This window comes from Sus scrofa, chromosome 3 (assembly GCF_000003025.6).
Source record: "Sus scrofa isolate TJ Tabasco breed Duroc chromosome 3, Sscrofa11.1, whole genome shotgun sequence".
NCBI classification, from domain to species: Eukaryota; Metazoa; Chordata; class Mammalia; order Artiodactyla; family Suidae; genus Sus; species Sus scrofa.
In genome coordinates, this window is record NC_010445.4 from 4,954,706 (window position 1) to 4,981,546 (window position 26,841).

General features: G+C 51.0%; 1 protein-coding gene across 3 annotated transcripts in view; it reads left to right on the plus strand.

Moving 5' to 3' along the window:
• Nucleotides 1-26,841, plus strand: part of CYTH3 (cytohesin 3) — a 101,627-nt gene that overhangs the window by 54,131 nt on the left and 20,655 nt on the right. For all 3 annotated transcript variants that reach the window (XM_021086079.1, XM_021086080.1, XM_021086078.1), the window contains exons 2-4: nucleotides 19,822-19,904; nucleotides 21,828-21,892; nucleotides 22,244-22,310. In XM_021086079.1, the coding sequence (XP_020941738.1) occupies nucleotides 19,822-19,904; nucleotides 21,828-21,892; nucleotides 22,244-22,310 (215 nt within the window). The remainder of the gene's footprint in view (nucleotides 1-19,821; nucleotides 19,905-21,827; nucleotides 21,893-22,243; nucleotides 22,311-26,841) is intronic.

A 26,841-nucleotide genomic window follows, 5' to 3' on the forward strand; every position in this document is an offset into this window, starting at 1 on the left:
CTACCATCCCGTCCTTACTCTTTCAAAAGAGTGAAGTAGCAGGTATGCTTCCGCTCAAAGGAGTAGGGGGTGTCCCATCCCATTCTCTTCACACGCAAAGTACCTCTGTAATTTTTTTCTGTCGGCTGGGTTTTGTTTAAATTTTTGTCTGTCGTTATTTACCAAGAGACCTTTGCTCTTTTGTCCAAAGCTGATTAACATCGAAAGAAAGTCCTGCAGTCTGTGTGCTGATCCTGCGACCAGGCAGCCCCTTGCCTGCGGTGGCACGGGCGCAGGGCCCTCGCAGGGACACGGTAAGGGCTGGCTCTTGCCAGCCTGACGTCTGTTCGCTGTGTGGGCGGGAAGGAGCTGTCCCTGTGGGCCATCTGGTCACCCTTGGGCGTCTGCAGAGAGGAGGGAAGCAGTAGGTGTGTGGGTTCTCCTTGTTTCTTGAGCTAGCAAGTTATCCTTGCTCCATATTTGTTAATCTGAAAAAATTGCTTTCCTGTGATGGTTTTTGTCAGGGTGTGCCTCAGTTCTTGGCTCCCGAGGTCACACCTCGGCCCTGGCGCCGTAGTACCAGCTCCCAAGGGGGAGTCCAGGGCTGAAAATTCGTGCTGGTTTTGGAGATGACCCCAGACTCTCTGGTTTTCACGAGCAGATACAGTGCAGGTTATCTGGAAATACTTAGTAATATTTCAGGAGATAATGAGAGGGATTGTTTTTTTGGGGGGTAAAGCATTCCTTACACAGGAAGTTGGGGAGAATTTAAAACGGTGTAGAAGTCTGTAGCGTTGTCCAGTAGTCCAAGCTTTTGTTTTATTCTTTGGGGGGATTGTATCCTCGGCATGTGGACGTTCGCAGGCCGGGGATTGAACCTGCGCCACAGCAGTGACAGCAGTAGGTCTTTGACCTGCTGAGCCAGCAGGGAACTCCTAAAGTTTTTTTTCTAAATACTTCAAATGTTCAAAAATCTTTTCAATATTTTATTATGAAACATTTTGAGTATACAGCAAAGAATTAGTTACACAGCAGCTGCACGTAGGCCTGCCTCCTTCATTCTGTCATCCGTGCTTTGCTGTGTGTCCTCCATCACGTGTGTCCATTTGTCTCGTATCCGTCAACCCATCTTCTTTTGTGTGTGTTTCAGAGTCATAGGTATCAGTACACATCACGCCTTTGACAGGTTCCCCTTATTTGTATGGTCCGGGATGGGTCCTCCAGAAACTTAGAATCCAAACACCTGTCTTGGAAGAAGTCCCAGTTATTACTTAAGGTGAGGGGGGCCTGCCCCTCGGCCCCCTCTGATCTGTAAGCCTTCCTGAAAGCCTGCCTGGAAGCACTCCCTCCAGACTCAAGTTTGTGAGGCTCAGAAGGGCCTCTCCTCAGGGTGGGTTCTTGCTTTGCTGATGCGTAAGGAGCGATGGCTCTTCTGCTGGGGACTCATCCTGAGTTAACTGAGGAATCTGGGAAGAGTGGACAGGACGGTATGTGCAGGGCCCCAAGGGGAAGAGAGCAGAGCCGGCGATGGGTCACACTTGGGAACAGCACCTTCAAGGCCATGGGCTTCAAAGCCCCCTGGGGTTGAGGGCCGAGGAGGTTAAATTTTTTTTCAGTGGAGCAGTGAAAGACAACGACAAAAAAAGGTAGGGACGCTTCACCGGGATTGACGTTGTATTGAAAAAAGTGGGATCAGGGGTTCCTTTTGGGGATCAGCAGAGACGAAACCGACTAGCATCCATGAGGATGTGGGTTTGATCCTTAGCCTCGCTCAGCGGGTTAAGGATCTGGTGTTATCATGAGCTGTGGTGTAGGTCGTAGACGCGGCTTGCATCTGGTGTTGCTGTGGCCATGGTGTAGGCCGGTGGTGGACCCCTAGCCAGGGAAACTCCATATGCCACCGGTGTGGCCCTAAAAAAAAAAAAAAGAGTGGGATCAGACTGCGTCATGTGTAGACTGCTGACACCCATGTCATTGAAGCCTCGGTGTGAAAGTTATTTGACGCAAAATTATGGAAACCTTCTAAAAATGCTCTCTCCCCCCCCAAACTTTGTTTTCTTTGCTGCCCGACGGGGGCTGGCGCTGGACCATATTTTCAAGAATCCACCAAGTCCATGAAATTGTATGAACTAGTTTTTTTAACTGCAAAGAATTAACAAGTAAGCAAACATTTGTCATTCCTGGAGCAACTTTTGTGAAAAACCTGTATTCTGATGACTGAGATAAGGCACATATTTTTGAGCGCCTCCTGTGTGCCAGTCACACTTCTTCGTGGTGGGAATCCAGTGACGAATAAGATAGACAGGAACCCTATCCGTGCGAGTCGGTGTTCTTGTAGGAGGAGAAAAGCTAAATAATGCATCAGTGAGTCGATGATATCAACGCACAGCAGTCTCACCACGTGTTTACTGTTATCCCATTTAAAGGTGAGAAAAGCCAGGTAGAAATTGCAGCCCTTGTGCACTGCTGGTGGGAATGGAAATGGTACGACCATCGTGTGAAACAGTCGGAGGTTCCTTTTCTTTTCCCGCCACATCTGTGGCATGTGGAAGTTGCCAAGCCAGTGATCGAACCTGTGCCACGGTAGTGACCACACCAGATTTTAGCCCGCCGAGCCACCAGGGGACTCTGTGTAAGGAGGTTTTTTAAAAAATAAGATTACCATGTGACCCAGCAGTTCCACCTCAGTGTGTGTATCTAAAAGAAGAGAAAACCGAGCCTCGGGCAGATGTCGGCGCAGTCAGGTTCACTGCAGTATTATTCACAAGAGGTGAGAGAGAGCAGCCCCGGTGTCCGTGGACAGATGACTGGATGGAGCAGGTGTGGTATAGACATCCGTGGAGTCTTTCTACCTGAGACGGGAAACCGTCACGTGCTATCGCATGGAGGGACCTTGAGGAAGTTGCAAAAAAAAGACGAGTATTGTTAGGATTTTTTTTTTTTGCTTTTTTTTAGGGCCGCACCTGTGGCATATGCAGGTTCCCAGGCTAGGGGTCAAATTGGAGCTGCAGCTGCCGGTCTACACCACAGCCACCATGGGAACTCCTGTTATGAGTCTTTTTATACACGGTATCTAAAGTGGACAGATTCAGGAGTTCCTGTTTTGGCTCAGTGGGTTAAGAACTCAGCTAGTATCCATGAGGACGCAGGTTCGATCCCTGGCCTTGCTCAGTGGGTTAAGGATCCGGCGTTGCCGTGAGCTGTGGTGTAGGTTGAAGACATGGCTCAGAGCCTGCATTGCTGTGGCTGTGGTGTAGACCGGCAGCTGCAGCTCCGATTCGACCCATTGCCTGGGAACCTCCATGTGCTTCGGGTGTGGCCCTAAAAAGACCAGAAATTAAAAAGGTGGACAGATTGATAGAAACTCATAGAAGTTGGTAGAAACGGAATGGCAGTTCCCAGGGTGTGCGGGAGGGGATTAAGGAGTTGGTGTTCCTTGGGTACAGAGCTCTGGCTTTACGAGAAGAAAACGTTCTGGAGTGTGAATATATGTAACACTGTTCAGCTGTGCGCCTCGCGACGGTTAAGTGGTAAATTTTATGTTTTTTTTTTTTTTTCTAAACCACAATTAAAAATTAAAATTTTTCGGAGTTCCCGTCGTGGCACAGTGGTTAACGAATCCGACTTGGAACCATGAGGTCGCGGGTTCGGTCCCTGCCCTTGCTCAGTGGGTTAAGGATCCGGCGTTGCCGTGAGCTGTGGTGTAGGTCGCAGACGCGGCTCGGGTCCCGCGTTGCTGTGGCTCTGGCGTAGGCCAGTGGCTACAGCTCCGATTCGACCCCTAGCCTGGGAACCTCCATATGCCGCGGGAGCGGCCCAAGAAATAGCAGCAACAACAACAAAAAGACCAAAAAAAAAAAAAAAAAAATTAAAATTTTTCAAATGAGAAGAGTGAAGCACAGGAGTCCAGCATCACACAGCTCACGAAGAGCCGGAGCCGGGAGCCCCGGCCAGCGGAGGTGGCCTCTACAGAGCTCCTGCTTTAAGGGGCCCTGCCAGCCACCTCTCACACTCCTGATGCAGCCGAGTGGCACGTGAAACCCTGAAGTCTTGGAGAAAGCGGTTTGCAGGGCGCTGGGGGTCCTTCAGAGCGGCGATGGGAAGGGCCGCCTCTGTGCCGAGGTCCGAGGACGAGGGACTCTGCGTGGCTGGGGACGGCCGCTCAGGTGCGGGAGGAGGTTGGGCTCTCTTCTGAGGACAGTGGGAAGCGGCTCATGTGGGAAGTGGGGAGGAGGCCTGATGGGCTCGTTTTAGTGATCGCTCCCACATCTGCATTTGGAAGGGAAGTCGAGGAGAGATTCCAGAACATTTAATTGGCCATTTTGTCATCAGACATCCAATTCAAGATTCGCTCGAAGATACTGCAGTTCAAGATGGATGAGATGACGTCATTCTCCCCCCCCCTTTTTGGCTCTTTAAGCATGTTTAAGTGTGATGAATCTACCAATTAAGGCAGCCTACCGATGACAGCCCTCCCGAACATCCATTTCTTTTTGAAAGATAGTTAAGGGGGTTCCTTGGCCAGGCGGTTAAGGATTGGGCATTGTCACTGCAGTGGCTCGAGTTTGATCCCTGGCCCGGAAGCTTCTGCATGCTGTGGGCACAGCCAAAAAAAAAAAAAAAAGGAGGTAGTGAAAGATGTATCTCAGAAGGAGACATGCTGCTTTTCTTAAGCCTCGGGACCACTACTCAGGCTGATGGCTGAGGTGGTGTCCCTATTCGTCAGCACTAGTGAAATGAGTCGGAAAAAAGATGGACAAAGGCACTGAGGATTTCTTTGGGGAACAGGCTCACCGATGCCGATTGTGTGCCTTTTTGGCCAGGACTCTCCTGCGGCTTCAGCAAACAGGTTGTAAAACTGTTTTCATCTTCCTAACTTAATGAAGCTTTCAAAGGCAGAGTGTTTTGAAAATAATTTAAATGAAAAGAAGAACATCGAATCTTAAATTTGAGGTGACGTTTTTCTGACATCGTGGTTGAAAATCTCGTTGGAAATCTGATAGACAGCCTCTTTCATCTTGCGCGTGATCTTCAGAAGAACTTGTTGGAAGGTAGGGCGGATGAAGTTGCCAGAGTTGACGTTCATAAAGTTGTTGGAAGAAAATTATTTGGACGCTTGGATGTCCTTTCCTCTTTTTAGAAATAGAATTAATAGATTTACTTTTAGGGCATTTTAGATTTGCATAAAAACCGAGCGGATAGTAGAGTTCCCGTGTGGTCCCTCCAGAGCAGGTTTCTCTTGTTAACACCCGATACTTCGGGGTGTGTGGGTAAGTTTGATCATCTCAGGTCCACAGGGGACAGTAAGGCGCATGCCTTGCAGTTCCGTGGGTGCTGACACATGCGTGATGCCACTGTCCACTGTCACGGTGTCACACACAACCGATCGGCCGCCCGCGCAATCCCTGGGCTCAGCTCTTCCTCCCTCCCCTCCCCCTGAACCTCTGGCGACCCCCCCCATCCTTTTTTTTGGGGGGGGGGAGGCTCTTTAAAGTCATAGAAGAGAGCCAAGTACAGAGTAATGGGAAATGATTATATGGATGGATGGATTGATTTTGAAGATTTTCACTTTTCATTGGCGTTGATTTCCAGTGTTCTCTCAGTTTCTGCTGTACAGCCAGGGGTCCCGGTCGTACGCGGACACACATCCTTTTTCTCACCTCATCCTCCCTCGTACGCGACCGGGGGGAGCTCCCCGTGCTGTGCAGCGGGACACCCCTCCTCTTCCCGTCCTGCCTCCCGATTGCAGAGCGTCCTGCGGCTGGGGTCGCACTGGCTGCTTTCACCGGGTGGCGTGTTTGGGGCTCCTCCCCGGCTCTTCTCGGCTCAACCCTCGCTTCCTTCTGACTCTGAGAAGGCGCCCTCCAGTGCGTCTGTGCATCTCTCGAAGGAGGTCTTAGCTGCTGCCAGGTTGGGGGCAGTTACGGGTAAAGCTGCCGTCAGCAGCCGTGTGCAGGTTTTCACCAGGACTGACGCGGGGGGCTCAGCGGGGCGCAGGCCTGGGAGCGCGAGGGCCGCCTCGGGTCTCGGGTCTCGGGTCTCGAGGCCGCCTTCATCAGCCTCGGCAGGGCTGCCGGCCGGACGGCCTCGCACGGTTTTCGTTCGTGTGCGCTTGTGAAGCTGCTCGCGCTCCTCCCTCCACCCCCAGCCACAGCGTCTGCCCGTGAAGAGCGTCGCTTAGCCAGGCTGGATGTCAGAAGCTGTTTACGCTGCTGGTGCAGTGATCCAGGGTAGAAGCGGTGTCCTTGATCATGACTGAGGGGAAATTGTGTCTTTCAAGATCTTTAAATCCTTCTTGCCTTGATTTGCTTTAAGATGCGATATTTATTTTGGAATTTCCAGCAAAATTCAGGAAGAGCGTTAAAGTTGATGAGCGTTTTGACATATAGCGGTGTGGATGCAGATACTGTCCTATTGCAGGGACAGCACCGAGGTACAGAGAGGGCAGGTGAGTCGCTCAAGGTCACACAGCTGGTGGTCAGCAGCAGAGACAGCTGGTAAGCATGGTCTGGCTGCAGGTCTTTGCTCCTAACTCCTGTGTCCATGGCCTCTGCACTTACTGCGTTCATGATTCGAGGTAAGGGCTTACACGTGCATGGCTGCATCTTAGCAGTGTTCAATAAAATCATTGGGAAGCTTGTTAAAATGCAGAGGCCTAGGCCTCACGCCCAGAGGTGCTGGTGTGATAGGCGAGAGGTAGGGCTGAGGAGCCCTGTTCGAGGCAAATACCTTCCAGCATCGCCAGTGGAGAATCCCCGTAGACCAGGCGGAGAGGATGAGCCGGAACCATGGGTTCAGCCGGGACACTGCCGACAAGGCTGCGGGGCTGGCCAGGCCCTCGGCTCTCGGGCGTGCTCCTGCTGGGTGATAAAGCGGTGCCCTTCCCCGCTTCCTTCAGGAAAACAGACGCCAACAGGAGCAGTGACAGTTGTGGTTGGCACATGAGTCATCGAGAGGGGGTTTGTATGTGAGTCAAAGGCTGATGGGGGGGTGCAGCCCCGCATCAGGGCGAAAGCGAAGCCGGTACTAGAAAAACGTGCAGGCGGCTCTCGCTCTCAGTTATGGCTGCTTTTACCTGTCATCTCTCTGTCGGGCTGAATTCTTTTTTTTTTTTTTTGTCTTTTTAGGGCAGCACAGAGGTTCCCAGGCTAGGCGTCGAATTGGAGCTACACCACAGCTCACAGCAACTCTGGATCCTTAACCCACTGAGCGAGGCCAGGGACCTGACCCAAATCCTCATGGGTCCTAGTTGGGTTCATTCATCGCTGAGCCATGAAAGGAACTCTGCCTTTTTAAAATGAATTTCTCTTCTGTGTTATTTCTCTTTTGGGTTTTAAACTGTTGTAACTTTTGTAATTTTTGTTTAAGGCGAATGCTTAGCTTATCATTTTCAACGTAATTCTTTTCTAAGATAAGCGTTCTAAGTTGTGAGTTTCTACGGCTCGCTCGAGCTGGCGCATACGAGTGGTGGTAGGTGGTTTTTGATCATCATTCTCTTAGAATTTTCTCATTTCCATCATGTCTTCTTTGACCAAGGCCTTGTTTAGAACTGTTCCTTAGTTTCCCAATGGGTTTTTCTAGTCACTGGTTTGGTGTTGATTTCTGACTTCGTTGCTCTCTGGTCGGGAAGGTGGCCTTTCTCTTAGCAGCCTGTGTTTGGGGTCGTTTGCAGCCCGTGTTGGGGGCAGGGCGGGCTGATGTCAGGGAGAACGGGGCTGCTCGCCACAGCCCTGGAGTGGGGGGCTGGAGGACCCGGCTCCTGCCTGGTCTCCAGGACGGAGTCACCCGTGGAACCCCTCGTCGGTGACCTCTGGACCCACGGAGAACCGCGTGTCTCCCTGTGACGATGGGGTCCCAAGCCAGAGCCAGAAGCCCCTCCGCTGCAGGTGCGCCTCGGTTCCCAGGAGGCCGGAGACCGAGCCCGGGAGGCTGTTGAAGGGATCCTCCCTCCCACGTCCTGGCTGGCACGAGGCGGCGCAGGGACCCTGGTTCGCTTCCCTCTTTGGATCTCTGGGATGCCTCCCTCGCCAGAGCCTCAGTTGTTTCGCCGTCTGCCTGTGACAGAGTCTGGGGATGCAGTTTTGCGCCTTGGTGCAGCAGGGCCACCTCGCTGTGTCCACCACACTGGTCCTGGGACATTTAGGCTGGGTTGGTGGCCGGTGTGCGGTCAGTTCGCATAAATGCCCCCCCATGCCCCCGAAAGGAATGTCTCCTGCGCAGCTGCAGTGACCTGGTTGAATCTGTGTCTGCGTTACTTGTAAGACACATCATCATTTTATGTCCCTCCAAGGGAAAAAAAACTACCCATTAAACCAGGCTGAGTGACTTCTTCTCACTTAGAATTTTGTATTTATACTGATGGAAAGAGTTATTTAAACTTTAGGCATAGATTTTTTAACGCGACCTTTACTGACTGGCATACGTACAGAACGTAAAACCTGAGCAAGGTAAGTCGGTCAGGGTGTTCCTGAAACTTAGAATCCCAGCCTCTCTCCGTGGGGAGGAGGCGTTTGTGTTTTTGGCAGAAGCGGCGTGAACAGCAGTGTCCTCTCTGCCGCTCAAGGCACAGGTGACCCAGTGACACACTCTTTACTCAAAGAGTGCTCCTGGATTGTCTCGGGGTCTTCAAATTCTGCAGGTTCTTATGGTGAGACTTTATCGATCTTAACCGGAAGGTATCAGTGAAAGATTTGAAGCGATAACCAGCCCGTAATTTCTTCATCAGATGATTCTTAAATTGTGTGTTCAGCAGAACCATCACGGGGCAGCACTTCGTTGGGTTCCCGTCGTGGCTCAGCAGTTAACGAACCCGAACCGGACTAGCATCTGTGAGGTTGCGGGGTTTGATCCCTGGCCTCACTCAGTGGGTTAAGGATCCCGCATTGCCGTGAGCTGCGGCGTAGGCCGGCGGCTACAGCTCCAATTCGACCCCTAGCCTGGGAACCTCCATATGCCACAGGTGTGGCCCTAAAAAGACAAACAAAAAAAGGAGCAGCACTTGAGTAGTGCCCGTGGCACTGACGGGCGTCTTCACAGATGCGAAGGCAGTGGCCTATATACGTCACATTAGATTTCAGAGATGTTAAAATGTGCCTTCTTAAAACCGATGAAGCATATTGTGTCTGTTAGTGCAGCTCGTTAAGCAGCTTAGTTAAATCTATAGCTTTTTCTCTTTTTTGACCTTTGGGAAAATTCCCCTTGTCGTGTGTACCCCTGTCAGTGTTTGCTTTCTATTCTGAAGCTATTTTGCCTGCTGCTTATATATTCAGCCTTACTAGTTGTTTGGTTAATGCCGTTCTGTAGGCGCTTCAGTTTATCGGGCCGCTGTCAGTGTAGCTTTCCTTTGCTGAGGCTTTGTCTTGTCTATCACGCTATAGCTCTACCTTCAACTGTTGCGTAGTCTTGGTTTGTTTGTTTGTTTTTGGCCACACCTGCAGCATGAGGAAGTTCCTGAGTTTTTGTGTGTCTAAAAAGGGTATTTCCCTTAATACAAGGAAGGGCAGAGCACGGGTGTCTGGGGACAAAAAAGGACCCCAAGGAGGACGAAGGGGAATGACAGGAGGTGACTGAGTGGTCGCTCAGGGCAGCGTCTTCCTGTTGAACCCGGCCTCTCAGCATCTCTCTCCCCTCAGGCACTTGTTCTCCCTCGTGCCTGGCAGGAAGGCCACCACTGCAGCTTGCTGATCATACCTAGTGATCTGGAACCTTCCCCTGACCCAGCCCCGGTGTGGTTGACTACAACTGGCCCTGTTCACCCCTTGGACTCCTGCTGTCACCCCCCTGAGGTCAGATAGTCCTGGGGGTGGCGTGACAAGCCCAGAGCACAGCTGCCAGTGGCCCACAGCCCTCCTCTCCGGTCTTTTGGTAGCCAGGTCCTGAGTAGGAGTAGGAGCTCACTCTGCCTTTATAGTTGAAATCACCGGCTTTTTGAGTTCCCATCATGGCTCAAATGGAAATGAACCTGACCAGTATCCACGAGGCTGCGGGTTCGATCCCTGGCCTCACTCAGTGGGTGAAGGATCTGGGGTCGCCATGAGCTGTGGTATAGGTCGCAGACTTGTCTCAGATGTGGCATTGTTGTGGCTGTGGTGCAGGCCGGCAGCTGCAGCTCCTATTAGATCCCTAGCCTGGAAGGTGCTATATGCCACAGGTGCAGCCCAAAAAAGAAAAAAAAAAAAAAACACTGGCTTATGTGGTGTTAGAAGTAGGTATTACTCGTTGGGGTTAAACCCCATGCCACTACGGCTTTGACCCACTTAAGGAATGAACGGGGCTAGAGGCCGAGCCCCGGCTTTGTGAGCAGTCTTCGTGTCCTGCGGCATTGCCCCAAACTGAGAAAGAGCGTATCCTAGCAGAAGAGTGGGCATGGACTCGTAATCAAGGTGAAATTAAAGACAGGTGACATCAGTTTCCACTAAGACCGGGTGCCGAAAACAGGCAGTTGTGAGTCACCCACGTGTGATTGTCTGAAGTGTCTTATCAGCTGTTACCCAATTTGTTCAAGTATCACACTCGACAGCACACGAGTCACTAAAACCAAGTGAGGGTTTCTCGCCACAGGTCACATCTGCGGGACACGAGCTTCCTGTAGGAGAACTTCTGGCTGACTCTATGGAAGATCGTGTGTGTGTGTGTGTGTGTGTGTGTGTAAGTGTAAAATTTGTGAGGGAGTCATTAACTATTTATAGCAACGAACCAAATTGCAGCTTCTTGGTAGGTGGGACTGTTAGGTAAACACATTATCGGCATAGTTTGAACATTAGCAAGTGCTCGGAGGGGCCACGTGCTCCTGCTTTGAGGTCGGAAGGTGGAATCATCTCCTTCTCCCCGTGGAGTCTCATGGGAAACAGTTGCCACGTTTTGACGCGGCTGAAACGGAGACCCCATCTTATGCTTGCTGGGAGCTTAGGTCTTACCAAACGTCACGGAGGAATGATTCCGGGCGTTCCCATCGTGGCTCGGTGGATTAAGGACCCCGTGTCACCCTGTGAGGATTCAGGGTGGATCCCTGGCCTCGCTTAGCGGGTTAGGCAGCTCTGATTCCGTCCCTGCCCCTGGCCCGGGAACTTCCATGTGCTGCAGGTGCAGCTCCAAAAAGAAAGGAAAAAAAAAAAAGATTCTGAATTTTTTATTCATATATTACTCTGCCTGCTTTACCTTTGTGGTTTCTTTTAGTTTTTAAATAGTGGTGGTTTTTTAGATATCATGCACCTTTAAGTTATCAGGATCTACCGTCAGCGCCTGTTCCGAGGTGCTCCCACGTCCAGGGCGAGACCCTTCTAACAGTGGACTTTCATCTCCCCCCTCCCAGCCTTTGTGCCGTCTTACTTTGGCATGTTGTCAGCCCAACACACTTTGTTATTTTTACTGAAAACAGTAGCAGTAAATCTTGTAAAGAGATTCTCATCATGCAGGGAGAATGCTGCCTCGCGTAGTTGCTACCACTTTCAGTCTTTGCCCTTCTTTTGGGTGGATGCAGATTTCACCTGGTGTCTCCCCCACCCCCGTCCTGTCAGAAGGGTTTATGTTTCTTTTTTTGTCTTTTGTCTTTCTAGGGCCTTAGCCACGGCATGTGGAGGTTCCCAGGGTTGGGGCTGAATCGGAGCTACAGCTGCCGGCCTACCCTACAGCTCGGGGCAATGCCAGATCCTTAACCCGCATCCTCATGGATCCTAGTCGGGTTCGTTAACCACCACGCCGCAGTGCGAACTCCTCTGTTTCTTAAAACCTTTCTTATAGTGCACGATCTACCAGTGATGAATTCTTTCAAATTCTGATTTTATTTATTTATTGTTGTGTTTTGGGGGCTGCACCTGCAGCATATGGAAGTTCCCAGGCTAGGAGCTGCAGCTGCCGGCCCACACCCCAGCCACAGCAACCAGATCCTTAACCCCGTGAGCGAGGCCACAGATGAAACCTCCATCCTCACAGACATTGTGTTGGGTTCTTAACTTGCTGAGCCACAGTGGGAACTCCCTCTCTGTGATTTTTTTTATTTTTTTTATTTTTTATTTTTTATTTATTTTATTTTATTATTATTATTATTTTTTGTCTTTTAGCTGTTTCTTGGGCCGCTCCCCGTGGCATATGGAGGTTCCCAGGCTAGGGGTTGAATCGGAGCTGCAGCCACCGGCCTACACCAGAGCTACAGCAACTCAGAATCCGAGCCGCGTCTGCAACCTACACCACAGCTCACGGCAACGCCGGATCGTTAGCCCACTGAGCAAGGGCAGGGATTGAACCCGCAACCTCATGGTTCCTAGTCGGATTCGTTAACCACTGCGCCAAGACAGGAACTCCTCTGATTTTTTAAAAGATATTTTGCAGGGTGTAGAATTGTGTCTTCGGATGTTTTCATCGTTTCAGACGGGAGGATAAATCTGTTCCCAGTTACTCTATCTTGCCTGGAAGCAGAAGTTCCCACTTAAGTACTTGGATTAAATTCAAACAAATCCTGAACCCCCAACACAGACCCCACACCTGCAAGCCCCCACGATTTTGCAGCCCTCCCTTTGTGGGAATCTAATGCCCCTCAAAAAAGATGGCGGCCTGGGCTAGATGACACGAATGCACTCCTGGAGCTTCGTCTGAAGCTCCACCAGCCCCCCCTTATACTGAAATGGGAACTGTCTCGCCACCTTCTCACGTTGTTTCTCCCTTGTGAAGACGTGTGTATTTGTGCTGTGTTGCATCCTGACTAACAGACGAGCTTGAGGTGACGTTGAGAAAGAATCTAGTGTCCCCAGCCTCCCCCATCACTTTTCCTTTTTTTTTTCTTTCTTTTTTATTTTTTAAGGCCGCACCCTCAGCATGCGGACATTCCCAGGCTGGGGGTCAGAGCGGCAGCCACCAGCCTGTGCCACAGCCGCATGGGATCCGAGCCACACCTGTGACCTACACCACAGCTCAGGCAACGCTGGATCCTTAACCCACTGAATGAGGCCGGGGCTCGAACCTGCAGCTTGATAGATGCTAGTCAGGTTTGTTAACCTCTGAGCCACGATGGGACTCCCTTCTCATCACTTGTCAGTGAATAAACAGGCCCCGAGGGGTGAGGCTGCAGCGAGGTCCTTATCTCTGAAGAACCAGGAAGACCAGGATGGGAACTTGCAGCTGCAGTGAGTCACCGAATCTCACCAGCAGTTTCCAGTGGATTTGCTTACTGGCTTATTTATTTATTTGTCTGTCTGTCTTTTTAGGGCCACACCCACGGCATATGGAGGTTCCTAGGCTAGGGGTCGAATTGGAGCTGTAGCCCCCGGCCTACACCACAGCCACAGCCACGCCAGATCCAAGCCGAGTCTGCAACCTGCACGACAGCCACATCCTTAACCCACTGAGCGAGGCTAGGGATCGAACCCGCAACCTCGTGGTTCCTAGTCGGATTCATTTCCACTGTGCCGCGATGGGAGCTCCTGAATTTGCTTTTTTAAAAGAGCTTTTATTGTGGTTGGTAGGAAAATTTTCACTGTACACCTTTTTCTGTGTTCACTGTGCGTGTGTGTAACAATATCCATGTATAACTCTTTCAGTTAAAAAAATAAAGCACGGAGTTCCTGTCATGGCTCAGTGGTTAACGAATCCGACTAGGAGCCATGAGGTTGCGGGTTTGATCCCTGGCCTTGCTCAGTGGGTTCAGGATCCGGTGTTGCCGTGAACTGTGGTGTAGGTCGCAGACGTGGCTCGGATCCCACGTTGCTGTGGTGTAGGCTGGCGGCTACAGCTCTGATTCGACCCTTAGCCTGGGAACCTCCATATGCCGCAGGTGTGGCCCCAGAAAAGAACAAAAATAAAGAAAGAAATAAGTAAATAAATAAATAAATAAAGCACTAGGAGTTCCCGTCATGGCGGAGTGGTTAACGAATCCGACTAGGAACCATGAGGTTGCGGGTTCGATCCCTGGCCTTGCCGTGAGCTGTGGTGTAGGTTGCAGACGCAGCTTGGAGCCTGCATTGCTATGCCTGTGGTGTAGGCCGGCGGCTACAGCTCCAATTCGACCCCTAGCTTGGGACCCTCCATATGCCACGGGAAGGTCTCCAGAAATGGCAAAAAGCCAAAACAAACAAAGCACTAGATTTCTTAGCAGAAAAAAATTAATCAACTGTAGACTTGTCTTTGATCTTACCTAACAACGTCACATGTGAATGATGAGCACACCAAACCTTATTTTTGCCTTTATTAGGAGAAGACGAGTGAATTGTTGGGGGAAATTAAAGACACCTCCTCTAAACTTGGCTTATCTTCCCCTTTTTGCTGTGACACTTGCTTGTGTGAAAACCATCTGTGTGAGCAGACTGCGTGCCTGCAAAGTTGTTTGGGATTCAGGGACCCACTCATAGAACGTCCCTGAATACCCGGTAGACCCGCTAAATGATGCACCGTACCCTCCGGGTGGTGCCCCTGGGTCTGGCCCTGCACGGTGGGTTAGGGATTCGGAGTTGCTGCCGCTGCAGCGTGGGTTGCAACTGTGGCACAGATCTAATTCCTGGCAGCCAAAAAAGGGGGAAAAAAGAAAGGACTTACCTGGAAGGTTCAAGAGCTGTACACCTGGTGCTGGCTGTGCTGTCCTTCGTCTCTCGGTGGCACTCGCCGTTGTTGGTTTTCTTCCTCTCGGCTCGGGAGGCCGCCGCCTCGGCTGCTTCTCATGTTTTCTCTCACTCTGAGGCTCTATTTGGTACACCTTCCCTGAGGCGTTAAGTGGGGGGGCTCTTGGTTCCAGCCTGGCTGATGAGTAGAAGCTGATCATACTGACCCCAGGCCCGTGCCTGGTTGGACCAGGGAGGATTGAGGAGAGACTTGACAGAATGAAGCCTTCTCATGCCGTGCCCCCCGCCCCGCAGGAATAAGAAGATGCAGCCTCAGAGGCCGCTGGAAGCCGCTAGCGGCAGCTTTAGGATGAAGCTGACACTTTGGGCAACGAAATGGGAAGACCGGCTCCCTGGGGACGCTCTTGAGCTGCCGGGTTTGCCCAGTAGCATACTCTTGGACTCTGGATCTCCTTGGGTTCATCCTACTTGGAGCTGGAGCAGCTTGGTTATGTATATTCGTGTATTTGATCAAAGTCAGACCGTTTTACCGTTACCTCGTCAAATTCTCTTTCTCTCTCTCTTCCAGGAAATCCTTGGACCTCTTTTGCCTCCGTTTCCTCGGTTATAAAGTTAGGGCAATAGTGGCTCTGCTCTCGGAGTTATTTGGCAGGCGTCGGGGGGTGCAGGGGTGTGTGATACAATTTGCTAAAGCATGTATCCCAGTGTAGTTGCTCATGATAAATAAAATGTTAGGCGTTCCCATCATGGCTCAGCAGTAAAGAGCCCGACTAGTATCCACGAGGCTGCGGGTTCGATCCCTGGCCTCGCTCAGTGGGTCAAGGATCAGGGGTTGCCGTGAGCTGTGGTGTAGGTCGCAGATGAGGCTTGGATCCTGCATTGCTGTGGCTGTGGTGTAGGCCGGCAGCTCTAGCTCCAATTTGACCCCTAGCCTGGGAACATCCATGTGCCACGGTGCGGCCCTTAAAAGCAAAATGAAATAAAATAAAAATTTTTTAAATGTTAGTAAATGATAGTTCCTTCCTCATTAGTTGCTTGGCCAAGAGGAGTGCTTAGAAAAATTGCTGATGTGAGAATGGCAGTGTAGATCTGATGCTATAACCAGGAAATTAGAAATCTTGTATTAATTGTATGTAGTACCCAGGTCTTTGTTGAGCACATTTCATTTTTTCCTGTTGGCGGCCAAAAAAAACATGTTAAGAATGATCTGAAGAAAATTGGCATCTTCTTCAAAAGTTCTCTTTTTGGAGTTCCCGTCGTGGCTCAGTGGTTAATGAATCCGACTAGGAACCATGAGGTTTCGGGTTCGCTCCCTGGCTTTGCTCAGTGGGTTAAGGATCTGGCGTTGCTATGAGCTGTGGTGTAGGTCGCAGATGCAGTTTGGATCTGGCACGGCTGTGGCTGTGGTGTAGGCTGGCAGCTGTGGCTCTGATTAGACCCCTAGCCTGGGAACCTCCATATGCCGCAGGTGCGGCTCTAGCAAAAGGCAGAAAGACAACAACAACGACAAATGTCTCTTTCGCTTTGCCATGCACGTTGTTTTTTCATGAGCATTAATTAGTTCATGTCTTCCTGAACGAACGTTTACCTGGTTGGCACCCTGACGTGGTACCCGCGTGCCCATGGGGACGTTACATGTTCCTCTTTTGTTGGGCATGACCATTGCCAGCAAGATGTTATTTTCCTGGTGAAACAACTTTTCAGCATCAGATGACCACTGAAAATAAGAAATCTCTTTGACTGACTTGGAAGGGATATGGCCACCTTTTTTCCTTCTTTTCATTTGACTTCTGGTTTTAGGTGCTAAATTAGTGTATTTTAGGAGTGGAAATATACTAGATGCCGTAATGTACTGAAAAAGATCTCTCTCTGCTTCGTCTAAGTTCCCACACGTGTAAATTCCTAGAGTTCCGTAGCTAATTTGTGTAAGGATTTTTGAAACTTCATGATTAAGAGTTCTTGCTCAGTTTTTAACGTTTGTGTTAAAATTGAAGGATTTTAAAATTAAATTTGTATCAGAGGAGTTCCTGTCGTGGCTCAGCAGAAGCACATCCACCTAGCGTCCTTGAGGATGCAGGTTCCATCCCTGGCCTCGCTCAGTGGGTTAAGGATCCGGTGTTGCTATGAGCTGTGGTGGAGGTCACAGGTGTGGCTTGAATCTGGCGTGGCTGTGGCTGTGGTGTAGGCTGGTGGCTCCAGTTCTGATTTGACGCTAGCTTGGGAACCTCCATATGCCTCAGGAGCGGTCCTAAAAAAATAAAAAAATTAATTTGTGTTAGATAGAAAGAGTAATGATGCTTGTTAGGAAAAGCCCATTGGCATGACTTTTGAAGTATCCTGTGCTCCCTTCCTGATCCCATTCTCTTCCTTCAATCCTAAAAGTAAGTATTATTTCAAATTCCGTATTTATTATTCCAATTACTTTTCTTTATTTTACCACAGGAAATCCTTATCTACTCTAAACTTATAAAACACATTGTCTTCTAAGAAAATTGTGTAGTGTTGCCTTTTGACTGTAAGCCCTTATTCTACTCGGAATTGATTAGAAATATGTGCGCTTGAATCCAGTTTCATTATTTCCATACAGATCACTGAGACGGTACATAGCACACATGGAAGAGTCCGCCCTGACTCTGAGCTGCAGTGTCAGCTCTGCTGTAAATAGAGTGTCCGTGAGCCTGTGTATTTTTCTGGCTATTGGCTTCTGGTTCACGGGTCAGTTTGCGGGCCCCTGCACCATCCTGTTATCTTAATAATTTGTTTGTAGAAGCTCTACATGTTCTCCTACTGTTTACCCAGATCCTTCGTCTTTTGTTTCTTTAAACAGCTTAATGAAGTAAAAATTAGAACCACAATAGGGGATTATTAAAGTCAAAAGCTGTCTCTTTGAAAAGCTTAATGAGATAAGCCAATTCTAGCAGAAAGAAAAGAGACTGTAGACATAGTAGGGAATGGAAAATACTGCAGAGGTTGAGCATTCATACGAAGATATCATTGACAACTCTGTCAGTTAAAAAAAAATTAAATAATCTCCGTGCCAGGCAACCTTCACCCATTGCATTGATGCTCCCTAATGTCCTTCTGGAATTTATTTCTTCCCACCCCAACCTTCTCAGAAGAAACCACTCTCAGGAGTGTTGCTCAAAGACCCAGAATAGCCAGTGCCATCCTGAGAAAGAAATGGAGCTAGAGGATTAGGCTCCCTGACTTCAGACTATACTAGAGAGCTACAGTCATCAAAACTGTATGGTACTGGCACAAAGACAGAAAAATAGATCAGTGGAAGAGGATAGAAAGCCCAGAATTAAACCCATGCACCTACCATCAACTAATCTATGACAAAGGAGACAAGAACATACAATGGAGAAAAGACAGCCCCTTCAATAAGTGGTGCTGGGAAAACTGGCAACCACATGGACAAGAATGAAATTAGAACCCTTCCTAACACCATACATAAAAAATAAACTCAGAATGGATTAAAGACCTAAATAGAAGACCAGATACTGTAAAACTCTTAGAGGAAAACATAGGCTGAACATTCTCCGACATAAACCACAGCAGCATCTTCTCAGATCCACCTCCTAGAATAATGACAATAAAAACAAAAATAAAGAAATGGGCTTAATTAAACTTAAAAGGTTCTGCACAGCAAAGGAAACCCTAAACAAAATGAGGCAACAACCCACAGAATGGGAGAAAATATTTGCAAATGAAGCGACTGACAAGGGATGAATCTTCAAAATTTATAAACACCTTCTGCACCTCTATACCAAAAACACAAACAATCCCATCAAAAAAATGGGCAGAAGATCCAAACAGACAATTCTCCAAAGAAGATGTATGGATGGCCAAAAAAACCATGAAAAGATGTTCAGCATCACTCATTATTAGAGACATGCAAATCAAAACTCCTGTGAGGTACCACCTTACACCAGCCAGAATGGCCATCATCCAAAAGTCTATAAACAATAAGTGCTGGAGAGGGTGTGGAGAAAAAGGAACCCTATTACACTGTTGGTGGGAGTGTAAATTGGTGTAAATATGGAAAACAGTATGGATATGCCTCAAAAAACTAAAAATAGAACTCCCATTTGATCCAGCAATCCTGCTCCTGGGCATTCAGAGAAAACCATGACTCGCAAAGACACATGTACTCCGATGTTCACTGCAGCACTATTCGCAATAGCCAAGACATGGAAACAACCTCAATGTCCATTGACAGAGGAGTGGATCAAGAAGACGTGATACATATACACAATGGAATATTACTCAGCCATTAAAAGGAATGAAATAACGGCATTTGCAGCAGCATGGTTGGACCTAGAAATTATCATACTAGGTGAAGTTAGACAATGAGACACCAACATCAAATGCTCTAACTTACGAGTGGAATCTAAAAAAAGGACTCAATGAACTTCTTTGCAGAACAGATACTGACTCCCAGACTTTGAAAAACTTAATGGTTTCCAAAGGAGACTGGGCAGGGAGTTGGGGGATGCACTGAGGGTTTGGGATGGAAATGCTGTAAAATTTGGTTTTGATGATCGTTGTACAACAATAAATGTAATAAAATCCATTGAGTAATTAAAAAAAAAAGTATTTGGCGTTGCTTAGCCTGTGTGTTTATTTATGCTCTGCTGCACACATGTCACCTTCTGTGGACGGTTTCCTCTGAAGTATATGTCAACCTGCTTTTATTTTTAATTAAAATTTTTAATTAATTATCTTTTGTCTTTTTTCCTATTGGGGCCGCACCTACAGCACATGCAGGTTCCCTGGCTAGGGGTCCAGTTGAGCTGTAGCCTCCAGGCTACACCACAGCCACGGCAACACAGTATCTGAGCCAGTTCTGCAACCTTCACCGCAGCTCACAGCATCACTGGATCCTTAACCCACCGAGTGAGGCCAGGGATTGAACCTGCATCCTCACGGAAGCTTGTCGGGTTTGTTAACCATTGAGTCACGATGGAAACTCCTAGCCTGCTTTTATCTTCTTTTCGTTTGGAGGTTCGTCTGTGTTGGTAGGCTGAGGTCAGTCACTTTTTAATTGTGTGGAATTCCTTTTTATAAATGTACCACCAAAAATTACTCATTTTCTTGTTAGTGGAAACTTAGGTTGTTTTTCCGTTAAAATAGTGCCGCTCCGAGTATACACCTGGTCCCTAAGTTAAGGGTTCCTGGAATAAATACCTCTGCGCAGGATTGCTGGTTCTTCACTCCGCGTCTTCAGCCTTGTTAGATGTTCTCCGGAGTAGCTTCTGTGTAATCGTTTAACTGGATTTTCCCTCCCTTTTAGTGCCTGAAGACCTCTCATTAGAAGAGAGAGAAGAACTTTCAGACATTCGTCGAAGAAAAAAGGAACTTATCGATGACATCGAGGTAAAAAAAGCTTTTGGTTTTTACTCTTAAATAAAACCGTAAATCAAGTAGCTTTGTGAACATGTAAAAAAAGCAGGTGTCGAGGGTATCTAGTTGGCGTGTGTCCACCCTGCACGGAGAGACAGAGCCTACGAGTCACCCAGGGCGGGGAGTTCCCATCCCGGGTCGCTGGTAACGAACCCGACTGGTATCCACGAGGATGCGGGTTCGGTCCCTGGCCTTGCGCAGTGGGATAAGGGTCCAGTGTGGCCGTGAGAACTGTTGTGTGGGTCGCAGACGTGGCTCGGATCCTCCCTGGCTCTGGCCGTGGCTGTGGTGTAGGCCAGCCGTTCCGATTGGACCCCTGGCCTGGGAACTTGCATGTGCCTTGGGTGCGGGCCCAAGATGCCAGGGGAAAAGAAAAAAAAGGTCACCCGGGTCTGGAAGGCGGTGCCGCCTCGGGGATGGGAGCCAGGACGTTGCGGAACTGGAGTGGGCGGTCGTGGCGTGTGACCCCGAGTCACAGAGGAATCTTCCCACGGAGGCACCCACACGCGTGCTGCTCTGGGAGATCACGTGATGAGGCTGTTTTGTTCACCAGTGGCCCCAACACCTAAAACATTGCCTGTCCCGTTGGCGGCGCTCAGACGTCTTTTGCGTGGATGGATAAGCACCTCCCGAGTTCCAGCTCCGCGCCAGGTGCCCGCTGGCTGGGGGGAGTGAGGTAGACGTTGTGCTTCGGGCCTTCATGTGCTCAGAGGTCGGGGTGGAGAGGGGCCCCGGAGGAGCCGCGCGGTAAAGCCGCGGCCCCAGAGTCGGAGCCTCTGTAGTTGTTGCAGGAATGACTCCGATCGCGGCCCCTGGGGGAGCCGAGCATCGTGGGGCTGCTCCCCGAGAAGCTTCCGAACCACTGTCACACCGCGGTCGGTGTGGCCTCCGCGGGCACGTGCCGCAGAACCGGGCCACGCCCAGCTGTGAGCTCCTTCTTGGGGCGCCGAGTGAGGGTCCAGGTTCTTGGCACATAAGGAGAGGGTGTGAATCAGATTGTGTGTTTGGAAAATGAGTGGTGAGATTGGTCCTTCTCGGGTTACCCGTCATTCTTGGACAAATCGGGTCACCTGGAATGGGCGCTTTGGGTGCGCGATAGGGACGTATTTGAAGGTTAACGTTGCTGTTGGCACCTTAGTCCTAGCAGTGCCCGGGGAGCCCCGTGGCGCTCTAGCGACCGCGCTTCTGAGTTGAGGGCGCTGAGGGTCGGGGAGGCGGAAGCTGCCCCAGCCTGCACGGAGTGGGGCCCCGGGGAGGGATGGGGAGTCCGCCCTCCTCGTGTCCTTGGCCCGAGGGCCACAGGCAGGTTCTTGTCACCTCCTGGGCTCTGTCCACGGTGCTTCATCTCACGGAAGTGTTAGAAATCACCGGGGAGTCCCCTGGCGGCTCAGCGGGCTAAGGAGCTGGTGCTGTCACTGCCATGGCGCAGGTTCAGTCCCTGGCCCCGGAACTTCCACACTGTGGGCCTGAGACGCTCCTGAGCCGGGGGTGGGGACCCGATGCTGATCTTGGTGCTCAGGCCCCGCCCCTCGCCCGCTCTGCCCAGGAACTCGGGTGCTGAGGACGGCCCAGCCGGGGCCGGGGCGGGGTGGTGGTTAATCGGTTGCTCTCCTCTTTCTGTTTTTATCTTAACACCCGTGATGTTCTCCCCAGGGTCCCTTCTGACGGTACACGCAGACATTCTAGAACCTTCCCATGGACCTCTGCTCTCGTTCTCGTGGGAGGGGGACAGACAGGGATTTTGTTTTCCCCTGAGTCGGGGTGGCTCTGAAGAGGAGACTCTGTTTCCCGTACCTGGGATGTTGAGCTGGGACCTGAGGGGCTGACGTGTCCCCAGGAGTGGCGCTGGGGGCGCAGAGACCTCCGCTGCCACCCGCACCCCCTCTCTTCCGGCAGAGGCTGAAGTATGAAATCGCGGAGGTGATGACGGAGATCGACAACCTGACGTCCGTGGAGGAGAGGTCGGCGGCCGCAGGGCGCCCTCCGGGTCCCCCTCCCTGTGCCCCCCTCCGCCCTCCCCACCCCGCCCCGGGCTCCCCCTCCCCCTCGGTCGCCCTCGCGGTCTGGCCTTGGGGCTGAGGAGGCAGCACAGATGGGACCTTGCTGCGTCGCGAGGAGCTGGGCCTTTTCTGAAGACATTCTCCGCCGGGACAGAGGACAGCCCCGCAGCCGTGCCAGCGCTGCCTCCCCCTGGGCGGGGGGCGCCCGTGTCCTCCCCTTCCCCGAGAGGTCCCGTCGGGAGGGGCCGTGCACGGTGCCTGTGCTTCGTGCAAACGTCCGGTAACACCGTCTCCATCCCTTCGAACGCACAGCAAGACAACCCAGAGGAACAAGCAGATAGCCATGGGAAGGAAGAAGTTCAACATGGATCCCAAGAAGGTAGGAGGAGGTCGTCGTGCCCCGCCCGCAGCGGAGGGGGGGATGGGTGGGTGGATTTGGGCAGCGCTCCGTCCCCCTCTTGGACCAGGGTGGGCACCTCGCCTCAGAAGCGCACTGAGTCGATGGTAAAGTTTTGCCACAAAGGGGCCGCTGATGGGGTGGGGGAGCAGAGGGCCTTCCTTTGGGACAGTCCCCGTGGGGAGGGGCTGGCCTCCCCGGAGCTCACTCGGGCCCTTGGTGCCCCCGGGCCGGACTCTGCTGCTGCTCAGGAGCCCCAGAGCCCAGGGGCCACGTGGTCCCCCCGGGGCAGAGGTGGTAGATTCTAATGTCTAAGGGGTTCAGAGGGTTGAGGGAGAGGGCTTCCTTGCTGCCCCTTCCCTTAAGGGGGAGACGTCTCGGAAAGCCTGGACCTCGATTGATGCCAGTGCCTTGCTCTAGCCTCAAGTGGCTTCACTAGGAAAACACCCCCAGACAAACCCCGCGGCAAGTTTATCTGGAGACTGAGTGGAAGGACGTAGCAGAACCCATAAAGCTTTGTGGACAGAACACGTGGCTCAGTTGTGGCACCGTTTGCGTTGGAGGCGCGCGGGCCTGAGCCAGCCGCGAGGATCCCGGTCCAGGAGAGGACAGACGCGTCCGTGGGGAGGTCGCCGCGCCTCCTCGCTGGTCTTTCGTCGGTATTCACGTCTAATGTCTTCCTTGGTTTTTTCTGGCATTGAGCCTGCGCACTGATTACTTCATTATTTGTTCATTCAGTCAGTGTCTGCTGATGGCTGGACTCACACCGTGCGGGGTCTCCGATCCCTAACCTGAGATGTATAGGTGCGAGCACAGTTGCAAATGTTAGGATTTTTTTGGATCGAAGTCTAGTTCATTTACAGTGTTGTGTTGGTGTCTGGAGGACAGCAAAGCAGTTCCGATCTGTATACATACATGTCTTTTTATTTTTTTTTTCAGATTCTTTTCTAAGTTATTACAGAATACTGAGTGTAGTTCCCCGTAGGTCTTTGTTGGTTATGTGTTGGAAATGTGACTTAAAGATATCCATACCATTCTTCTTGAAACTGATACGTAAGTGCCCTGCGTGGTGTTGCCCCTCCGCCTCTGCAGTCCCCTGGTCAGGGTCTTGCCTGTCTTCTTTCTCACACAGCGTGTGTCACATTCTCACCAGCGAGGGCTAGCGCCGGGCGGGAGCCGTGCTGAGGAAGCACATGCATATGTATGTATGTATAATAGTTGACTTACGCTGTTCTGTCAATTTCTTTCTTTTTTTTTTGTCTTTTTAGGGCCATACCTGTAGCATATGGAGGTTCCCAGGCTAGGGGTCGAATTGGAGCTACAGCCACCAGCCTACACCCCAGCCAGAGCAACATGGGATCCTTGACCCACTGAGCGAGGCCAGGGATCGAACCCATGTCCTCATGGATACTCATTGGGTTTGTTAACCGCTGAGCCACGAGGGGAACTCCTGTCTGTTTCTGCTTTACAGCACAGTGACCCATTACACACACACACACACACACACATATATACATTCTTTTCCTCGTATGATCGTCCGTCATGTTCCGCCGCAAGTGATTGGCTATAGTTCCCTGTGCTGTGCAGCAGGACCTCGTTGCTGATCCAGTCCAGGTGCAGCAGTTTGCATCTACTAACCCCCAGCTCCCAGTGCGTCCCTCTCCCTCCCTCTCAGCAACCGCAGGTCTATTCTCTGTGTCCATGAGGTGGTTTCTTTGCTGTGGGTAGGTTCATTTGTGCCATATTTTAGAGTCACATGTAAGTGATGGCATTTGATATTTGTCTTTCTCTATGCACTTCGCTTAGTATGAGAATCTCTAGGGGAAGTGTTTTGACACACTTTAATCCCACAGCAACCCCTGGAGGTGGGTCCCCGGTTCATCCCTGGGTCACAGTTGGGGACAGTGAGGCAGGGAGCAGCCCAGGAGCTCACCTGGATGTCCTGAGATGCATGCATGTCTGGAACTGCTGTGCCTGCCAGCCGCCGGCAGACTCTGGGCTTGGTCTGCCGGCACCCCCGAGCCCAGCCCAGCCCTCCCTCTGGCCCTGTGGTGTCTGCCGACACCCTAAGGGCACTGGTGCTGGGGCCGCCGTGCCCGGGCTGCAGTAAATTGCTCTGCAGGCTTTGTTTTGTGTTACTCTTCATCTAAAAGATTTTTTTTTAATATTAGTGATTGGCTTCATTTGACAACTTATTTGTAATGATGTCTGTCGTGTGATAAAAGCAGGTGGCACAGTGAGGCTGCATGTTTGCTTTTGCCGGGAAAAATTACCAGCATTCTCTGGTTTGGTAGACTTGGTGTTTGCACTCCTTAGAGTCGGCCTGGGCCGCCGTAACAAAATACCATATGCTGGGTGGCTTAGACCACAGGGATTAATTTTTCTCCCTGTCCTGGAGGCCGGATATCTGAGATCAGGGTCAGGTTGCGGCAGGACCCTCCTCTTGGCTTGCAGATGACTGCGCTCTTGCTGTGTCCGCACGTGGTGGGGAGGGAGCCAGCTCTCCAGCATCTGTTCCTATGAGGGTGCTGGTCCCGCCAGGCCAGAGCTCTGCCCGCGTGACTCCTCGGTCCCTGAGCACCTCCCGGAGGCCCGCCTCCTGCCCTCGTCACATTGGGGGTTAGGCTGAGCGTGCGGATTCTGAGGGCACAGGCATCCAGGCGATAACAGCACGGACACGGGCAGGCCTGCTTCTCCCCGGCCACCCCTGCCCGTAAGCCTTGGGACATCGTGGCGCATAAGGCTCTTGTCTGTGAATTCGTTCTCTCATGGTAGGAAGGGGTTCAAGCCCCAGAACGATAGCGCATCGAGCAGGGAGCTTTGTGTTTGGGTAAGTGGATGCCCAGGAGTAGCGCTTGGGCTTGTGTATCGATCAGAGAGGTGGTTGCTTAGGTCAAGGGAGCGGAAAGCACTTGGCAGCCTCTCCCTTTTATTCCCAGTTACCTAGAAATGCCTTAAAAATACCATCTATGAGCCTGTAACAAGCCGGGGTCCACTCGGTGGCCTAGAAATGGAGGAACCCCTGAAAGACACAGGGTGAATGATAAATCATTAGCCCAGAGCACAGGCTCCAGACGGGGGGCCAGGTCCGGGTCCCCCCCCAGAGGCAAGACGTGGCCACAGGACTGCAGTGGGGGGACATCTAGACCTTTGACCCTTCGCTGAGCTTATGCCAAGCAGTGACGATGGGCCCCCAGTGTGGGAGCAGTGAGAAGGGGACCTGGTACATGAAAAGGGGCTGCCGTCACTGGAGAAGCAGCAGCAGCCCCTGCTGCCGGCTGTGTAGCCCACTCCTCGCCAAAGCCCGGGGGCAGCTGCAGTGAGAACCGGAGCAGAATGCATTCCAGCTCCCAGAGCATCTGAGGTGCAAAGGTGAGTACCTGCCAGGAGCCAGCGCAGGAGGGGGAAACTGACTCCAGGAAAGAGCCGTAGAGCCACAAACGGCTGAACTGACTCTGGAGGAAGCACACCTAGTGGAAACAATAGAAGGAAGCATTGGAAGTAGGATATTTATGGAGTCCCCCTGTGGTGTAGTGAGTTAGGGATCTGACGCTGCTGCAGCTGTGGTGTAGGTCACAGCTCCAGCTCGGATTCGATCCCTGGCCTGGGACCCTCCATATGCCACAGGTGCGGCTGAAAAAGAAAAAAAAAGTAGGGAGTTCCCGTTGTGGCTCATCGGTAATGAACCCAGCTCGCATCCATGAAGGTGCAGGTTGGGTCCCTGGCCTTGCTCAGTGGGTTAAAGGATCCCGCATTGGCCGTGAGCTGTGGTGTAGGTCGCAGGTGTGGCTCGGATCTGGCGTTGCTGTGGCTCTGGCGTAGGCCTGCAGCTGCAGTTCCCATTTGACCCCTGGCCTGGGAACTTCCATATGCTATGGGTGCAGCCCTAAAGAGACCCCCCACCCCCCAAAAAGTAGAATGTTTATATACATATGTTTAATTTTTAATTTTATTTTGTATTGGGGTACAGTTTTTTTGTTGGGGAGTTTTCTGGGTCTTTTTAGGGCCGCACCCATGGCATATGGAGGTTCCCAAGCTGGGGCTCAAATCAGAGCTTGAAGCTGCCAGCCTGTGCCACCGCCATATCATTGTGGGATCTGCGCTGCATCTACAACCTACACCACAGCTCACGGCAGCGCTGGATCTTTAAGCCACTGAGCAAGGCCAGGGATCGAACCTGCTTCCTCGTGGGTGCTAGTCAGATTTGGACGGGAACTCCTTTTTGTCTTTTGTCTTTTTTTTTTTTTTTCCAGATTTTTTTCCCATTTAGTTATTACAGAATATTGAGTAGATTGCCCTGTGCTAACAGCAAGTCCTTGGTGATTGTTTTACATATGGTAGTGTGGATAGGTTAATCCCAAATTCCTCATTTAGCCTCCCCAACATTTATATTTCATATAAATCTCATCAAAGAGAGGATAAGATGTTGCTTACCCATGATGCAGAAACAGGGAGTTGCCGGAAAGATTCTTGGAAGTAAAAACCGAGTCATGTAAAAACCTAAGGGGGTGGC